This window comes from Acartia tonsa, chromosome 11, assembly GCF_053477335.1.
Source record: "Acartia tonsa isolate MP-2025a chromosome 11, ASM5347733v1, whole genome shotgun sequence".
In the NCBI taxonomy this organism is placed as follows: domain Eukaryota; kingdom Metazoa; phylum Arthropoda; class Copepoda; order Calanoida; family Acartiidae; genus Acartia; species Acartia tonsa.
Window position 1 is genome coordinate 3,182,257 of NC_137270.1, and position 18,600 is coordinate 3,200,856.

The following is an 18,600-nucleotide window of genomic DNA, read 5'->3' on the forward strand; positions in this document are numbered from 1 at the left end:
AAGTACAATTGATTCAGTCAAACCAAATTAACGGAATAAGAATAACAGTCAGACTAAATTCTAAGTTTTTCAGATTCTATAATATCTATCCGAGTCAAACATGCGTCATCTCTCCAAAAAAATTAAATAACATTCTATTGCAACAAAAAGGTGATGTTAGCAAATAATTTCTTGAATAAAATCATAAAAGTTTTTTCATTTAATTTTCATTTTTTTCACTGTTGTGTTTTTATTTGACATTAAAAATAAAAATCATAAAAAATCTTCCAAATCAAAGAGAAAAAATCTTTGAATTATTGGTCAATTTAAGTTCAAAGATTTTTTTTATTGTAAAAAGTTAATTTTTTAAAAAATATTTTAGAAATAAAATCTTCTAACAAAAAAAAATTATCATAATCCAAGATGGCGTCAATACATGTAAAATAATATTTTTAAAACAAAAAATTAAAACTTGAATATCTTTTTTCACAGATTGAATTTCAAAAATCGGTCTGACAGTTTTTCCAAAGTCAGTATGATCTATCAAATGGAAAAGGTTTGAAACTGATAGAACATTTCTTTATACTAAAACATATTCTTTCTCCCGTTTTTTCCCACACTTCCAAAAAATGAAATTCAATGAAAATTAAATGGTTCTCACGTTAAAAAAATTTTCTCACGGGTCCTAAAAATGAATTTAAATGAAAATCATATGTACCATTTAAATCAAATTAAATGGTTCCCACATTCGAAAAATTTTCCCACGCTTGACATTCTTGAAAAATGCTAAATAAATGGATATTTTAACGAACCCAATATCGCGTTTTTTGCAATGGAATGACAATTTCAAATTCATGATAGGAATGCTTTTTTCATTGAAAATGAAAAGTAAATGACCAGCATTTTTTTTTTCATTTTTGTAATTTTCCCCCGAATGCCAGAAAGATGAAAAGAATGTTTTTTTCATTGAAAATGAAAAGTGAATGACCAGCATTTATTTTTCACTTTTGTAATTTTCCGAAAAATGACCCAGCATTAAATTTTCATGTTTGACTTTTTCCAAATTATGCCAAGAATCTTCATATCATTAAGAGATGAAAAATAAATGCTGGTCATTTACTTTTCATTTTTTTCATGAAAAAAACATTCCTGTCATCTTTTTTTCATCTAAATGACTTTCATTTAATTTTCATGCCATTCTTTTTTTCTATATTACATGGTTAGAAAAAATCCCGCTTGAGGTCTCAAATTTTAATTTTAAAAGTGGGAAAAGTTAAGTAAAAATAAATTTAATTAAAATTGAGTAATTATTATGTTATTAGAAAATATAACGGAAATATTTTTGAACATGAAAGGAATTTTTAACATTCATTTAAAATAAAGAAATCTTATTTGAATTACAATTTCAATTAGTCATATAAAGGACTAAATTCAGTGTCAACTACAACACATTCTTTATTTTAGTAATATCTTTGGCCATCATACTTAGGTACATGTGGCAAGTCCTTGGATGCTGCTTTACATTATATATTATTTCCGTAAAAAGATGACCTGGCATGTAAATTTAATTTCTCTACAAACATGACTGTCATTTAAAAGTCAGGTCTCCACAAAAATGATTGTCATTTAAAAATCATTTCTATAATCATCAAAATCGGTGCCATTTTAGAAGGGAGTTGATTCTGAAATATCCCTGATTTTCATTTTTCTGGCATGATGATTTTAAATGAATAGATGTAAGCGAAAAAGATGAAAATTAAATGAATTTTAATGAAAATGTTAGCTGGGATTAGGTAGTAAACACATAAACTGGCAAATAAATCATCAGGGGCATGGGATTATAAATTAAGTCCCCAAAGTTTTTATTAAATAAGATATCTGGATATATACACGGTGTTTAAAAAAAACTGCGTTTTCCTGTTTTGAGAAACAACCAGAAGGAATATGAAAAAAAGGATAATAGGTCCATATTCTATGTAAAAATGTACATCAGATTTACTTAAGGTGTTTTTTGATATCTCTAAAAATGTGGCTGTACTGATTGGTACATGTAGGGGAAAAATGCTTGATGTCGAATATGAGATATCAATTAGATTGAAATAACTTGTATATTTTGCAACATATTGTTTCAAAAGTACAATATCAAAGTAGTAAAAGCTTAAATCAATGTCCCCATATGAAATTTTTTTTACATATTTTCTTTTTTGGCTCCATGCAAAGACCTTTTTAGGTTCTTCAGAATTTAGTTTTTTCTATTTCTCTATGACAAAGTCATTTTTAGAAAAAAAAAATCTCTATTAATACTGTGTGCATTGACAAATAAAACAAGTCACTTTTTATTTCATTTCAATATCTTTAAAAATAAGCAAGCTATCATGGTTTGAAATTGTTCGTAAAAAGTGCGTTTTCATTAATTACTCATGTTTTATAAGATGATCTCTTATAATCTGTCAATCAAATTAAGAGATTAAGGGGGGAGGGGCGAGGAACGAATATGAACAATTTTAATACTAAGAATTAAAATCCAAGCAAAAAGAATATTGATTTTTTATTTTAAAAAAAGGCATTTTAAATTAAGTTTTAAATGTAATTATTAGATTATTTTAAAGTTTATGTTATAATGTTGTTTTCAAGTAAAAAAAAAGGATTAAATTCAACGTTATAGCATAAAATTATTAAGAATACAATAACACACACACATTTCGAATTCTTTGGGCTCTAAAATGCGCTGTTGTTTTAAGAGATATTAAAAAACGCCTGTTACAAATTCGATGCATATTTTTATAGAGAATATGGACATATAATTATTTTTTTTGTTCTCCTAATGGTTGTTTCCCAAATCTGGAAAACGCAGTTTTTTTTTAAACGCCCTGTATATATCAAACTATGAACTCTTATCAATTAAGATCTTGTACTTGGTTGGTTTAAAGTTCTTTTTATATATATAACCCAAATAACTAATGATACTTACTTCTTTAGACAAAAAATTTTGGTTGAAAAATATTAAATATAAGAAATTTGGAAACCAACAAGTACCCAAAGTTTTTAATCAACAAATAAGATAACTTGATTAAGTATACAACTATGGATACCAGAGTAACTCTAGCTCTCTGGATTTATAGAAATACTTCATATTAAAAATATTTGAAAGTATAAAATTGTCAAAACAAATAATTTAAAAATTTTCATAAATAAAACACACAAATTAAAAAGGAGAATAATTTTTTTAAAGCGTTTGTTTAAAAAATATTTATAATAAATTATTTAGTGAAGTGTGGAACCTGAAATTGCCTCACTATCTCCTCAATTCACTGCTGTTCTGTAGCAGACGAAAACCTGCGCCATTGTTGTTACGCACAAATGCCGCGCACAGTTTAAATAAAGTAGTTGTCGTCTTAATTTTTCATTGTTTCAAATAATTCACTTTAGTCTGAAAATATAAACGATTTTAGGAACAGAGAAGACATTGGACTATCAATTTAAGTAGTATCCAAAAATACGCTTTGTCCTATTCATTGACTTTATAACTTTGAAGAGTTAAAATAAACTAAAGGGGGGGGGGGGGGTGCGTAATGACATCTATTCTTAATCCGTGAGCAAAATGGTCTAAATATTTATCTAGACCCTTCAAACTTGGTATATAAGCCTAGTCCTACATCTAAATGGCAAAAAAATCCAAATTTTTTTATTTTTAGGTTAGGTTAGGTAAGAAAAACCCTGCGGAAATGGGGTTTTTAGGCCTTTTTTGGTCTGTTTTGATGTGGAAACTTACCTTAAATTATTTTTCTTAGGGTTTTAATTTAAATACACTGTGTCTATTCATAAGGACATTATCTAAGATGATTCAGCAAGTTGGGGACCGACCCCAGGGGGCTAGGTGGGTAGCCCGCAGGGGTTAAGTGCATTTTTCTCAATATATATGTTGTGATGCATCAAATTATAGGTTTTTTAGGTCAAGGAACTCAAATTCAGAGCTAAAATAAGCATTAGACTAATCTGAAGCTAGCCCCAGCGGGCTAGGTTGGTGGCCCGCAGGGGTTAAGTGCATTTTTTCCAATATATATCTTGTTATATATCAAAATATAGGTTTTTAGGTCAAGGTACTCAAATTCTGAGCGAAATTTAGCATTATACTAACCTGAAGCTAACCCCCCCCCCCCCCCGGGCTAGGTTGATTTTCTGCAGGGCTTAAGAGCATTTACCTAACCTAACCTAGGAACTTACTTATATTTTTACAGGTTTTTTTCTTAAATAAACTGTGTCTATCAATGAGGACTTTATTTAAGATGATCCAGCAAGTCGGGGACCCATCCCAGCGGGCTAGGTGGGTGGCCCTGCATTCTCACCAATATATTTGTTGTGATACATCAAATTATAGGTTTTTTAGGTCAAAAAACTCAAATTCAGAGCTAAAATAATCAATAGAATAATCTGAAGCTAACCCCAGTGGGCTAGGTGGGTTGCCCACAGGGATTTTACCTAACCTAACCTAGAAACTTACATTTAACATTTTTTAGGATTTTTTTCTCGAATAAACTGTCCATTCATGAGGACCTTATTTCAGATGATCCAGCAAGTCGCAGATTGACCCCAGGGGGCTAGGTGGGTGACCTGCAGGGGTTAAGTGCATTTTCCCCAATATATATGTTGTGATACATCCAATTATAGGTCTTTTAGGTCAAAGAACTCAAATTCAGAGCTGAAATCAGCATTAGTCTAATCTGAAGCTAAATCTAGTGGGCTAGGTGGGTTGCCCACAGGGCTTAAGTGCATTTTACCTAACCTAACCTAGAAACTTACGTTTAATATTTTTTTCTTGGGTTTTATTCTCAAATAAACTGTCCATTCATGAGGACCTTATTTCAGATGATCCAGCTAGTCGAAGACTGACCCCAGCGGGCTAGGTGGGTGGCCCGCAGGGGTTAAATGCATTTTTTAAAGTATATAATGTGTTGTCATACATCAAATTATAGGTTTTTTAGGTCAAGAAACTCAAATTTACAGCATCAGACTAATCCAGTGTGGCCACAACCAAAAAAATACTGATACTGAAGAAAAAAAAGGAAATACTGAAAATACTGAATCCTAAAATAAGAAAAAATACTGAAAATACTGAAGAAAAAAAAGGAAATACTGAAAATACTGAATCCTAAAATAAGAAAAAATACTGAAATACTGAACAAAAAAATACAAATACTGAATAAGTATTTTCTTATATGATTCCTCATTTCAAAATTTCATATATCATACCTTTATAATTTGGGGGATATTTTAAAGACCTTTTAATTTTGCCTCTTAGATTTTCTTGCATCAATTAAGCAGAAAATGACTGATAAATATTTTAAATGATTACAAAACTTAAATACTTTTTAGTTAATTTAAGAGCATGCTAAAAAACTTTACCTTTAATAATCATGCAAATTACTCACCTTAGATTATTCATTCTAATAATAGACAAAAAAAAATATCTGAAAAAAATACTGTATAAAAGCATCTCAAATATCTAAAAAATTTATATTTGAGATGAAATTGAAAAAAAAATGTATATTACCATCATAGACGTCCAAGCTTTTTATTTTTTTTTTTGGGGGGGGGGTAAATTTTTTTTAAGGGGGGGGTAAAATTCGCGCGTCGGAATTTTTTTTACCCCACCCAAAATTTTTACCCCGGGGGTAAAATTTGCTTGGGGGGGGGGGTTAATTACCCCCCCTAAAATCTGTTGGCAGGGGTAAATTTTTTTTACTTCCCCCAAAATTTACCCCTGGGGTAAAAATTTTTGGGGGGGGGAAGTAATTTAAATTTTATTAAAAATTTAGTATTAAAAATTTTTTTGTTAGAGATTTTTTTTTTTTTTGGGGGGGGGTATTTACCCCACCAAAAATGTTTGGGGGGGGGGGGGTAAAATGAAAAAAAAATTGGGGGGGGGTAATCGCCCCTTTACCCCCCCCCCCCTTGGACGTCTATGATTACCATAAAAAAACCAAAGTTAATGTACAAAGTTATAGGGTAATTTAAAGGAAAGTAAAGTGAGGCGCGAAGCGCCGAAAAAAATCAACTACTTGAAAAAACATCTTATTTATGCAAATTTTTTTGGAATTTAAGAAATAATGAAAATACTGAATCATGAAAATTTCCAAAAACTGAAAAATACTGAAAAAAATTTTCAAATACTGAATATTCAGTATTTACTGAAAATACTGAAGCCCCAATTTCCAAATACTGAAGAATACTGAAGATTTTCAGTATACTGAAGAATATGGCCACGCTGCTAATCTGTAGCTAGCCCCAGCGGGCTAGGTGGGTTGCCTGCAAGTCTTAAGTGCTTTTTACCTAACCTAACTTAGAACCTTACTCGTTTTTTTAGGGTTTTTTTTCTGGAATAAACTGTGTCTATTTATGAGAACATTATTTAAGATGATCAAACAAGTCGGGGACCAACTCCAGCAGGCTAGGTGGGTGGCTTGCAGGGGTTAAGTGCATTTTTAAAAAGTATGTGTTGTCATACATAAAATTATGGGTTTTTAGGTCCAGAAATTCAAATTTAGAGCTAATAATAGAATCAGACTAATCTGAATCTAGCCCCTGCTAACATGTATAACAACACATTATTTGGAAAATTAACCCCTGCAGGCCACCTACCTAATCCGCAGGGGTTAGCCTTAGAACCAGTCTAATGCTTAAAATAGCTTTGAATTTGAGTTTCTTGACCTAAAAAATCTATAATTGTATATAATTGTATGACAACACATACTTAAGAAAAAATGCACTACACCCCTGTAGGCCACCCACCTAGCCCGCTGGGGTCGGTCCCCAACTTGCTGGTTTATCTAAAATTATGTCCTCATTAATAGACACAGTTTATTCAATGAAAAAAACAAAAAGAATAAGTAAGTTTCTAGGTAAGGTTAGGTAAAATGCACATAACCCTGCGGAGAATCTACATAGCCCGAGAGGGTTAGCTTCAGGTAAGTCTGATGCCAATTTTCGCTCAGAATTTGAGTTTCTTGACCTTAAAAACCTATATTTTGATATATCACAAGATATTTATTAAAAAATAATGCATTTAACCCCTGCGGGCCACCAACCTAGCCCGCTGGGGCTAGCTTCAGGTTAGTCTTATGCTAATTCTAGTTCTGAATTTGAGTTACTGACCTAAAAAACTTATAATTTGATGTATCGCAACATATATATTGGAAAAAATGCACTTAACCCCTGCGGGCCACCCACCTAGCCCGCTGGGGTCGGTCCCTGACTTGCTGGATCATCTTAAATATAGTCCTCATTAATAGACACAGTTTATTCAAGAAAAAAACCTGTAAAAATATAAGTAAGTTTCTAGGTTAGGTTAGGTAAATGCTCTTAAGCCCTGCAGAAAATCAACCTAGCCCGGGGGGGGGGGGGGGGGTTAGCTTCAGGTTAGTCTAATGCTTATTTTGAAATTAAGTTCCTTGACCTAAAAAACCTATATTTTGATATATAACAAGATATATATTGGAAAAAATGCACTTAACCCCTGCGGGCCACCAACCTAGCCTGCTGGGGCTAGCTTCAGATTAGTCTAATGCTTATTTTAGCTCTGAATTTGAGTTCCTTGACCTAAAAAACCTATAATTTGATGCATCACAACATTTATATTGGGAAAAATGCACTTAACCCCTGCGGGCTACCCACCTAGCCCCCTGGGGTCGGTCCCCAACTTGCTGAATCATCTTAGATAATGTCCTTATGAATAGACACAGTGTATTTAAATTAAAACCCTAAGAAAAATAATTTAAGGTAAGTTTCCACATCAAAATAGACCAAAAAAAGCCTAAAAACCCCTTTTCCGCAGGGTTTTTCTTACCTAACCTAACCTAAAAATAAAAAAATTTGAATTTTTTTGCCATTTAGATGTAATACCTATAGGACTAGGCTTATATACCAAGTTTGAAGGGTCTAGCTAAATATTTAGACCATTTTGCTCACGGATTAAGAATAGATGTCATTACGCACCCCCCCCTTTGCTAGTCTAGCGGTATCCCAACTTTTCCACCGATAATTATAATCTGTAAAAGGGGTAATTTTGTATATCATGCTATTGTCTTATCCCTTTAGACCCCTGGGAGATAGGTTATCAAATGGTGTCCATTAAATCCCTATAAATTTTTCGATTCACAACAGTTTTAATAAAGATTTGTTAACTATGTTGAAGAAAATTTTATTTGATTGTCCTGCCACTAGATGCTGAAAGGCTAAACCATTTTTGTAAAACTCCCAAAAAAATAACATAATTTGATAAAAATCTTATTTATTGAGACTAGATACAAACTTATTACAATTCACTTTATAATTAAGTACAAAACATATGAGAAAATTGTTTTTATTTGTTTTACTTAATTTAAGGAATGAAGGCACGTGGTGGCATTTTTTTATGATTCTGTGCTTTATGGCTTTTTAGGGTCTTTGGTTAAATTTTCATTGCAAGTTCTTAAAAAAAATTTTCGAAGCTTCAATTAGGTCTGTAAATCTCCAGTAACAAAGCCACTTTATAAAAAAGTACACCCATGTAACAACTTAAAAGTACTTCACCTTACAATGTTGTGATTTTTTTAATTTTCATACAGAGTTAACTTTTTTTACATACTACATTTTCTAGATAATTCCTACCACTTCCTTTTTAAATTTTTTAAACACCTAAAAGTTTACTGTTCTTTTTTTATCCAAGCGCTTTATTTACTTGCATTGCTGTACTACTTATGGAAATTTTTATCCTTGTTTGGGGGTAGAATAAACAAACTTTTAAATTGTGCATGGCGTTTTTTTCATACCCGAAATTAAAAGTGTTTTTAACGTCAAACATACGGGGATATGATAATTGATAATAAATCAATCGTCCCACAATTCTATTAATGTAAATTATAACCATGAAATATACATTATTGGAGAGAGTGTGAGTTGTAAGTGTAATTAACAAACCTTTAGTTCAAAATACCTAGTTCATATTTATGTTAGATTATTAATGCAATTGGAGATGTGATTATCAAAGTTTAAATATTATTCCAGTATATTCCAGAAATGGAGGAGACAATGCAATGGACTATAATTATTATTCTCGATCCCAAACACTTTATATTATTCGTTGGCCTAAAAACTTTGGAGTCATTTATTGAATCTTGGCCAGCTGGTCAAAACTTTTTAAAATTATTTTTTTTATGTATATTTTATTATCATTATATTTTGTCCATTGTCTTGTCCCTAAAATTCCCTTGTATATTTGTTAGTATAATTTGAGATGTCCAGTAATTTTATCAATAGTATCAACTTTATCAGGACCCAATCCAAGGACTGTCATTGTTCCAGCTTCCACCTGCAAATATAAATTTTTAGTAAAATGTCATGTTTTATTTAAATGGTTTAAAGTTAAAATCGAGGACATCCAAACTTTTTTTGAGAGGGACAAGCACTCAGGGAGTAAGGGAGGGGACAATGGATCGAATATTCAATCTTTAGGAGTCTCAGACTTTGGGGACTGTCTTAAAGGGAATGTGCAAGAATTTAGCAGTTTCTGACTGAGTTTGGGGACTTGCGCAAGAAATGCCGTTACTCGCTATGTTAGTTTTGAATATATATAGTTTTGCAGACAGAGAGTAGTTCAAATATAAATACACGGCCCCCCTCCCATACTATATTTCACTCTCTTCATTCCCACCTCCTTTTTAAAAGTAGACGAGAAAGGAAAATGGAGAATGGAGGTGGGGGAAATAAACAGGATAAAAAGGGGCAGGAAGGCGTGCGGGTCATATACTTGCCCATCCAGCTACACGCCTGCCTGCCCCTTTTTTCCGTGTTCACATCACTTGCCCCCAAATCTCTTTTCTCTTTCCCTGTCATCTGAAGAGATCCAGGGAGATATTTCTAGTAATTAATTACAGAATGGTTATGTCAGTCTGTAATACTGGTAATCTTATTTTCAAATGATTGCTTTTTTTCTAGGAACTTTTTTCTTAGTTTATGGTTTTCTAGATTTAATCAACAATCACTTTACAATTTCCACCATATTTTCGGGATTATTCTGAGCTGGTTCTTTAAATCATTTTAATGGTGATTTAGATCGGGGTGCGCGAAATTTCAGCCAATCACAGCTATGCATTTTTAAAATGCCGCGCTGTGATTGGCTGAAATTTCGCGCACCCCGATCTGATTCACCACTAAAATGATTCAAAGATCAAGCTCTGGTTTTCATGGCCTTTCTTCAAAAACTCTTAAATTGAATTAATTGCCCATTGTCCCCTCCCTTACTCCCTGACAAGCACTACTTTTGCCCCCCTAGAACGTCTATAGTTAAAATGTCAATTTTAACTTAAAGGTCATTTAGTAAAATTTCACATTTATTTAGTTTAAAGCTATACCTAATTAAAAGTTTAAAATAACGTTTTCTTATTCCTTGGCTTAACAACTTTGGGATTTTTTATTGAATTTGATTGATTGATTTATTAAGTTGAGTGTCAAAACGTTTCAACCACTTAATGTAATCTATAGAATGGCTAAGTTTGTGCATCATCATAGGAGATACACATCAATTTATCGGACTTTGTCTTATCCCTTAAGATCCCTGTAATTATACCTGTGTCCTGCCAGCATCTCTTATAATACTCCAGGTAAGACCATGCACTTTGGCTACTCCAGCTAAAATATAAATAGTTTGTTTGACACCTGAAAATACTAGGCCCCGTAAAATATCACCTAACCTAGCCTGACCAAAATTATTAAACAATTTATAACAACAATAAATGGGGGGAAGGGGGATATAATCATAATGAGTAAGCTCTAGTTAGTAATTAAGTTCTGATATCTAATGCTAAATTTTAATCTTATGTCAGTGAACGGAGAAATATGCCTCCCTGCCACCCAAACCTTACGAGGCAAAACCACCAGTTTAATGTTATTCAATTTTTAATGTTTTTAAAAATCAAATACCTAAATTGAGCATTGCTTCTTCGTTTTCTACTTTTAAACATATCTAAAAAAAAACATGTAATATATTGTATTGGTATAAGAACTTTACTTAACGGAAGAGGTATCATAAGTAAGGATTTACTTAGACAGTAGACACCCTGTAAAATATCATATAAGTTTTTTTCTTTTTTTATCATCTTATCTTTTAAAATAGATAAAAATCAAAACAAATATTGATTTTTGGAATAAGAATTAAGGCGAAAGTCAAGGTTCATAATTAGGCGTACTGTGCACAGATAAGACTTACAGACAAAGTTCTCGCAAACAAAAAGATGTTTATATGTTAAAAATCTAGCAATAATAAACTATGTTTGGTAAAATTTGATTTATTTACTTCAAAGTAAGACCCTTCGTGCCCTGTGAGGTTAATATACAATGACAGGTTAATATATACAATGACAGATTATCAAAATGTCATATATAGTGTATTCAAATTGATATCTCTCATACAATAATTAAGTATACTAATGTTGAATTAATTTAGGGTTGTTGTATATTAAGAGATATAAGTTTTCCGGAATTGTAATGTAGGGAGTAGATTTGAAATCTGCATCAAATTTTAAGGATTTTTTATAAAATTCGTTTTTTGTATAATTCTTTATCTAAAAGCGGAAATACAAATTAAGTTAATTAATTTTGGCATCTGTAAAATCCACCTATCCTATTGGTTAAAATTAATTAACTTAAAATGTATTTTCGCTTTTAGATAAAGAATTTTACAAAAAACGAATTTTATAAAAATCCTTAAAATTTGATGCAGATTTCAAATCTACTCCCTACATTAAAATTCCGGAAAATTATATCTCTTATTGTATATTCAATTCAGCATGGGATCCTCTGCTAAAGGCTGGGGTTAGAAAAAGATGAGATAGGGGGGGGGGGGAGAAATAAAATGAATAGAACTGAGAAAATTTGTTCCCCTTCTTTTGGGGAAAAAAATAGAAAAATTAAAAATATGTGGTAGGGGTAAAAATGAATAAAATAAAGAGTACCTAGTAAAAAAAACACTAGAGCAGGGAAAAAAATAATCTTGGGCATGAATAAATTTCAAAATTTAAATGATACCTTTGTTTGTCCCGTGGCCTCCCAGGCTTTGACTGTTTCTGGTTTGTGTTTAATTCCTTTCTTATAACATGCGAGGGCTGCGTGGGCACACTGCGCGGCTACCTATACAAAACACCCACTTAAATCATATATATTTAATCAGGGAGGGGGGGGGGGGGACTTCGGGCTGATTATTACACTAGTCCCCAAAATTTTATGATAACGTTTTCTTATTTGATGGCTGAACAACTTTGGAAACTTTGAGTGGCCAAACATTTCAACCACTAATTGTAATCTACAGAATGGGTATTTTTGTGTATCGTCACTGCGGATGCACAGAAATTTATCGGCCATTGTCTTATCCCTTAAGATCCCTGATATTTAATAGTGATAAGTTAACCCTTAGAGATTTAATAATAGAGTAATAAAATGTGTAATAACTAGCGGCTACGCCATTAGAGAAAAAGAAAAAACCTTCAGCTGTGATTTTTTCAATTTCCTAAGGTATCATTATTAAAAATACATTCTTTATAATATTACACGGGTGTATATTCTGCAAACAAAAAAATTTTCCCCTGCTGCAAAAATTATAAGTTTTTCCCTTCCTAGTTTTTTCCATCAAGGAAGGGGATAAAATGAAAAAAAAAATATTTTCAGAACTCTTTACCTATCTTATTCATATTCCTTATTTTTTTCACCGAAGAGGGGAGAAAAAAGGACAAAAATGCTTTGTTCTCTAATTTTTTTCTCTCTCTAATTCTAATCTCCCCCCCCCCCCCCCCTTTACCAGGGTCAATTTTGTAGAATATAAAGTACACCCCTGTTATATTAAGTTACAGTTTTAAAACATGAAAAATCTACCAGGGATACAAGGATAGGACTTACAATAAATTAATCTTTTGAAGTGAGCAAAGATGATCTTACCTTTCCTTTATGCATTCCTAGATCTGTTCTAACCAGTAGAACCATCTTGTAAGGACCTAAAATTTAATAATATTATATTTTTCTTTGATTGTATATGGCCGATACTATAAATAATTTTCTCGTATTCATTCGAATCCGGTGGATAGGAACCGGTTCTCATCCATACGAAAAAACTATGTCTAGCATCGTATTATATCCAGTTTTCTACGAATATAGAAATGTACAATCATAAGATTAAAACCAGTTTTTTTAGCCGGTGCCTCCGGCACCTCGGGGCTAAATAAACTAGTTTTAATCTTATAATTGTACATTCTATATCCGCGGAAAGCCGTTTGTAATACGATACGAGAAATAACTATACTTTACTTGCCGAATTATCATAAACTATCAGGGCACCCCTTGCGTATAGGGGGATCTGTATTCAAAGGGGTGGATAGGGAACAAAAAATTGCTTAAAATCATTCCAAGAATTATGTATACTATTAAATTAGCCTAAAACCATCCCGTGATCTATTTGAAGCTTCCCCATAAAGAGAACTCCACCAGTTTATTGGGTGATGAAGTTTAAAACTTGAGACAAAAAACCTTAGTACTTTATATAATAGGATATATAACAACTGTATTATAACAATATTGTACAATCTTTGTATCTTTAAACATATGTTTTGAAATATTAAATGAAAAATCTTCCAATTTAAAAATCAGCTGTTCTACCTGTAAGAATACTTGCAGCAGCTGCTAGATTCTCCATACTCACACTTCTTATTGCCTCTCTATAATATAATAATAGTTATTTATTGCACCGTATTACAGACAACTTTCCGCGGATATCAAAATATGGTATTAATCTTAGATTTTTATTTGAACATTCTTGGATAATTTTAACCAGTTATAATCCAGCAGATATCAATCGATTTTGGAGCCATTCCAAAACTTTGTGAAAAATCCTTTTTTTCAATTTACACGTTTTAAAAGGAATCACAAAATACCCAAACACCATAGTAAAAGTTGATTTTTGCATTGCTTAGGTAGATAATTTTCAAACTATTTTGTATTTTTCAATAACATATGATGATTATTGATTACTAATTTCTAGTACCTTTGTTAAATAAATACCTTACCCTTCAAAATAATGTCTCTTTATTTTTATAACTTATTAAGATATTAAACTCAATAATGATTATTATTTTGTAATATATGATCACTTATTTCTTTGTCTGAAAAATACAGGTTTACTTTCTTACTAGTAAAATTGCGACGTCTGTCTTTCTTTTGCATTTTTTTCTTAGTAAAAATCATTTTCTCAAAGTACAAGCAAACCATAATCTGTTCGTCTTTCAGACCCTTAAAATTTCATTTCAGCATTCGACCATCCAAAAGAGATGACCCCCATCCAATTTTAACCACATGTACAGAATTTTTCAAAAATCGATTTGCCAGGGGGTGAAACCCAAGTAAGATCAAATTTCTTTGCTGCACGCCCCTAGAGTTAACTGTCTTACCTATTAGCACCACCACCCCTGGAGAGAAGGTTGGCCAGCACGCCACACAACATCCCCACGCCCAGGGTTATCACAGGGTTACTTAAATAACTTGACCAATCCTCTACTGCCCTAAAAAAGAATATTTATAAAAGCGAAGCTTTACTATAATTAGGGTTGGTCCGTCCATCCGGAACGGATAGCTTTTTTCGTTAATTTAGGCATGTTAGAATTGTTCTATCGATTTCAAACTTTGCATGGTGATTTCTGTAGTAGTAAGGTACGAAAAGAAAGCATAGCAAATCTATAATCATTACCAGAATGTCCGTGCGTCCATTTTAAACATGTTATTATTTTACTTTTTTAACAACAAATTTTTATGTGATCTAATTATCCGATTGATCTGATTTTTGTTATACTGATTCCTGGTACTGTTATAAGCGAAGCAACTCTATAATCATGTCACAAAAATGTGAGTATCTCAATAAACATTATCCTGTATCAAGCAGTTTTTCAACAAATTTACTTAAAATTTTGCTTCGACTCTTTTTATATTCTGATTATTCAGTTCTGACATTACTTACACAAGTGTTAATGAATGCCCGTTTGACCTACAGTTTGCTTCCCTTTATGGGTGTTGTTATCCTTGTTAGTATTTTGTTGATCATCAGCTCAATTATTTTAAAAAGAAACTGCTTAAAGTCTGAATTTATTGAAGATAGACCGATTTACAGTTAAACATAATACTGTAGGTAGCAATTGTAAGTTCAAAATTGTCAAAGTTTGGTCAATGTTTTATTATTTCAAATTTTGTGCCTATATACCCTGCGGGTATCCTAACCTTGTAAGGCTACCAAGTACCCAGTTTTGTGCAGACAATATCCTCAAATTGAAAATTATGATTCTGTAAACCTCTGTTAGTGGTCCTACCTGGACTCTACAGAGTACTACAACAATAAAATAAATAATTCTTACTCTGAAATCTCTGGGAGTTCATTATTGTGATATTGTTCAGCTGTGTGCAAGTCCATAGTAACATCCAGCTTGGCAGATTAATATCTTAACTGAAAGTCGTCGTTGTTACTTTCAGATGCGGTAAACGTAGTCTTAGTAACTTCCAGAGTCACTAAACGTCGTCTTTGTAACTTCCAGAGTCACTAAATGTCGTCTTTGTTACTTCTAGAATAACTTGAAGTCGCCTTCACTATTGCTTAAGTTGTTATTAATTGATTGATGAAGTTTATGTATCTTTTGTTTCACAAGAACTACAAATGACTAAATAACACTTTAAGAAATCAAAAGTTTTTAAATCTGTTGTATTGGCACTTCTGCAGGTGGTTGGATTCTATCTAAGATGATCTGGGCTTTCTAGATTGTTGACTTTTAGCCATGCACATCTGGAAATCCTAAATTAAAAAAATGTACCTAACAAGTTTTTAAAGGAAAATTTCTTTAATAGGATAGCTCCAAAGTCCAAAAATAATGAAAGAAAAATATCTTTTTAAGGTTTAAGACAATGGAAGAAAAATATTTTTACACCCCCCATGATGAAAAACCAAAAATACCCCTTGGCCATCTGTGAGATCAAATTTAGATTTAATAATAACTAAAAACTTAATGCAAACGAATGAGAGAATGTGTTTATAAAACTTTTGGTACCAGTATAATTTTCAGTTCAATATCCTCTACCTCCATGGTAGTGATAAGAGTAGCTGTTCTAATATTTACCTTAAGCACTGTTTGACACTTCCTCCAGTCTTGAAACTCTACCATGCATTCTTGCACCCTAGGATATCAATCATAACAGCCAAACAAGTTATACAGAATATCTTAATCACCAATCAGAACATGGATATGAAATATGCCCATAAGTAGCATCTCAAGTAAACTATAAGAAAAAATAATTAAATAAACTTATAAAAAAAACACAATAATATTGTCTATAATATTTTTACTGGCGGAGGTACATGCGGACGAATACTTACCCTACGATACTTTTTAATTACCTAAGTACCTAGAGTTTTAAAATATACCTATTTAATATCTCATTATTTATTTCATTTATTTATTTAATTTCTTCAACAGTAATAAAGAAGACAAATGGTTTGATTATATGCGTAAATCAATCAACTCATTTTTTTTGTGGGTCTGATTTGCTCCAATCTTCTGGACATCATTCTAAATATTTTAATGTCTAACTTACTTGTAATGTTGTTCTTCACAGCCAGATTTCTGTAATAATTTATCCACCAAATCTTCTTCCTCCTCTAACTTTTCCTCCTAAATTTTCATACTAGTTTTCCTACACATTTGATATACCTATTCGTTTTGAAAGGCCGTAGGTCCATCCGTAACAGATAGATCTCATCGTTAATTTAGATATTTTATAATTGTATTATCCAGTGTTTCGGAGCCGGAGCCGGGAGCCGTGGAGCCACCATATTTTGCCGGAGCCGTAATTTTCGTTAAAAAACGGCTCCGGCTCCAGACTAGATAAATAAAGAAATTTTTTATAAATTATTATTTGGTAACTCTGTTTTGTCATGTGCAAATGCCCTTTTTAAGTTTTTCAAGTCCATTTTTATCAAATATTGAACTTTTTAAAACCTTCAAAAGTCAAAAATAAAAAATATTTTTTTATGGGGGGGGGGGGGAATATGTTGAGTTTTTCTTGATTTTAGGTCGGAGCCAGAGCCGGAGCTGGAGCCGGATCCTGAGCCGTATTTCCAGATATGGCCGGAGCCGCACCAAAACCAAACGACTCCGAAACGCTGCCAGTAGGAATTGGATACAATTAAAAAACGGAATTTCAACTAAAAAGTACTAATCTCCATTTATGACATAATGATTTTTGGAACATATTTTAACGAAATTAAGTAAAGTCTAATATTGAACTTATTGATAGGTACTCTTTGTTAATGTTTGTCCCACTTTCTGATTAGAATATGGATGATGCCATTCGTGTTTTAACTTTGTTTAAGTGCGTTTCAATTTGCTGCTATAATAAGCAAATGCCATGTCTCAAATTCAAGGTTATATCTGTTACTGATGGTTAGTTTTCTTTCTAAACAAGAGTAGTTTCTACTAAAACGAATGTAGGTACCTATGCATTTTTGAAATAAAAAAGTTCTGTCCTTTCCTTGTCAATGACAGACAACCAAACAACATTGAACATCTGTAATAGTTATTTATCGCATCGTATCTTAGACAGCTTTCCGCGGATAACGATAAATTATTTAAATAATTCCGGGTTTGTTAGCTCCTCAAACTACTATTCGTTAAAAATTGTATAATTAGGATACTCTACATGATTTTTCAGTATGGCTGAGAACCGGTTCTAATCCAGAGAATATAAATCGGTTTCGAGGCCACGCTGTAAATTCTTTTGCTTTTACTTTTCATTCTCTTAAATTAGTTTAAAGCTATAAAGGCCTTCAACTATTGCATAAAGCAAAACAACTAAAAAAAATATTTTAAAAATAGCTAACCTTTAATTTCCTTTGATGAGGATTGTTTGCAGGTGGTACTTCACACATCTCTTACTGCATTTTATACAGAAAAATCTGCAATTTTGTATTCACATACATCAACAATATATTTTAGATATAATCAATTACAGAAATTATACACTTTTAGAAAAAAAATTTAAAATGGTGAAATTTTGAAAATTTATTACCTTTTTATTTACTTTCAAATCTACCTAGGTACATAAATATTTAGCTGTCTTTATAAATATGTCAGGGGTGTATATTCTGCATGGGATCCCCGGTTCAGGGGGTGGGAAAAAATAAAAAATAAGTGGTTGGAGGGAAAAAAAATGTAAAAATTAAGAAAACTGAAAACATTCTTTCCATTTCGCCCCCCTCGTTGGTTAAAAAAAACTAAAAAAAATGTGTGGTAGGAGGGATAAAATAAATAAAATATAGAGTTCTTTAAATATTTTTCTATTTCCCCCCCTACTTTTTAAGAAAAATCTAGGGGGGGAAAAAAATAAAAAAATTTGTAGCAGGGGAAAAAAATAAATCTTGTGCAGAATATACACCCCTGAAATATGTTTAATTCTTCAATTAATTTTAAGGTAGGTATTAACTTTAAATTATTAACAAAACATATATTTCAGATTCTTATGATACAATTAAATGCAATAACATGATTCTAGTTTCATTTCAAATAACAA

At 31.9% G+C, this 18,600-nt stretch overlaps 2 protein-coding genes across 7 annotated transcripts; both read right to left on the bottom strand.

Annotated features, from left to right (window-relative positions):
• Positions 1–8,249: 8,249 nt before the first annotated feature.
• LOC145332978 (peptidyl-tRNA hydrolase 2, mitochondrial-like) lies at positions 8,250–15,540 on the bottom strand. 6 transcript variants are annotated; one of them, XR_013884395.1, is made up of 9 exons: positions 15,399–15,540; positions 14,445–14,555; positions 13,657–13,715; positions 12,943–12,998; positions 12,040–12,141; positions 10,936–10,978; positions 10,583–10,644; positions 8,951–9,325; positions 8,250–8,445 (listed from the first exon to the last, which is right to left on the bottom strand). XR_013884395.1 is itself a non-coding variant. In XM_080178117.1 (9 exons), the coding sequence occupies exons 1-8, from the start codon at positions 15,452–15,454 to the stop codon at positions 9,236–9,238; spliced, it is 579 nt and encodes a 192-aa protein (XP_080034243.1). In that variant the 5' UTR covers positions 15,455–15,540; the 3' UTR covers positions 8,250–8,861; positions 9,214–9,235. The 6 variants fall into 6 exon arrangements, 1 of the variants encoding a protein (XP_080034243.1); XR_013884394.1 differs by having other exon boundaries at positions 8,935–9,325; XR_013884393.1 differs by having other exon boundaries at positions 8,250–8,477; positions 8,935–9,325.
• A 147-nt stretch (positions 15,541–15,687) lies between these two features.
• LOC145332980 (uncharacterized) lies at positions 15,688–18,563 on the bottom strand. The gene is made up of 4 exons (XM_080178119.1): positions 17,912–18,563; positions 16,627–16,703; positions 16,152–16,209; positions 15,688–15,829 (listed from the first exon to the last, which is right to left on the bottom strand). Exons 1-4 carry the CDS (start codon positions 17,957–17,959, stop codon positions 15,773–15,775), a joined length of 240 nt encoding a protein of 79 aa, XP_080034245.1. The 5' UTR covers positions 17,960–18,563; the 3' UTR covers positions 15,688–15,772.
• Positions 18,564–18,600: the final 37 nt, after the last annotated feature.

Excerpts from the sequence above, each read along its gene's own strand:
- LOC145332978 (XM_080178117.1), bottom strand. The coding sequence starts at position 15,454 with ATGGACTTGCACACAGCTGAACAATATCACAATAATGAACTCCCAGAG. Across the intron at positions 14,556-15,398 it reads GAACTCCCAGAGATTTCAGA|GGCAGTAGAGGATTGGTCAA; the intron begins GTAAGAATTATT and ends ATTCTTTTTTAG. Across the intron at positions 10,645-10,935 it reads AGAAGCAATGCTCAATTTAG|CTGGAGTAGCCAAAGTGCAT; the intron begins GTATTTGATTTT and ends TTTATATTTTAG.
- LOC145332980 (XM_080178119.1), bottom strand. The coding sequence starts at position 17,959 with ATGTGTGAAGTACCACCTGCAAACAATCCTCATCAAAGGAAATTAAAG. Across the intron at positions 16,704-17,911 it reads CTCATCAAAGGAAATTAAAG|GAGGAAAAGTTAGAGGAGGA; the intron begins GTTAGCTATTTT and ends ATGAAAATTTAG. Across the intron at positions 15,830-16,151 it reads AGTGTCAAACAGTGCTTAAG|GATTTCCAGATGTGCATGGC; the intron begins GTAAATATTAGA and ends TTTTTAATTTAG.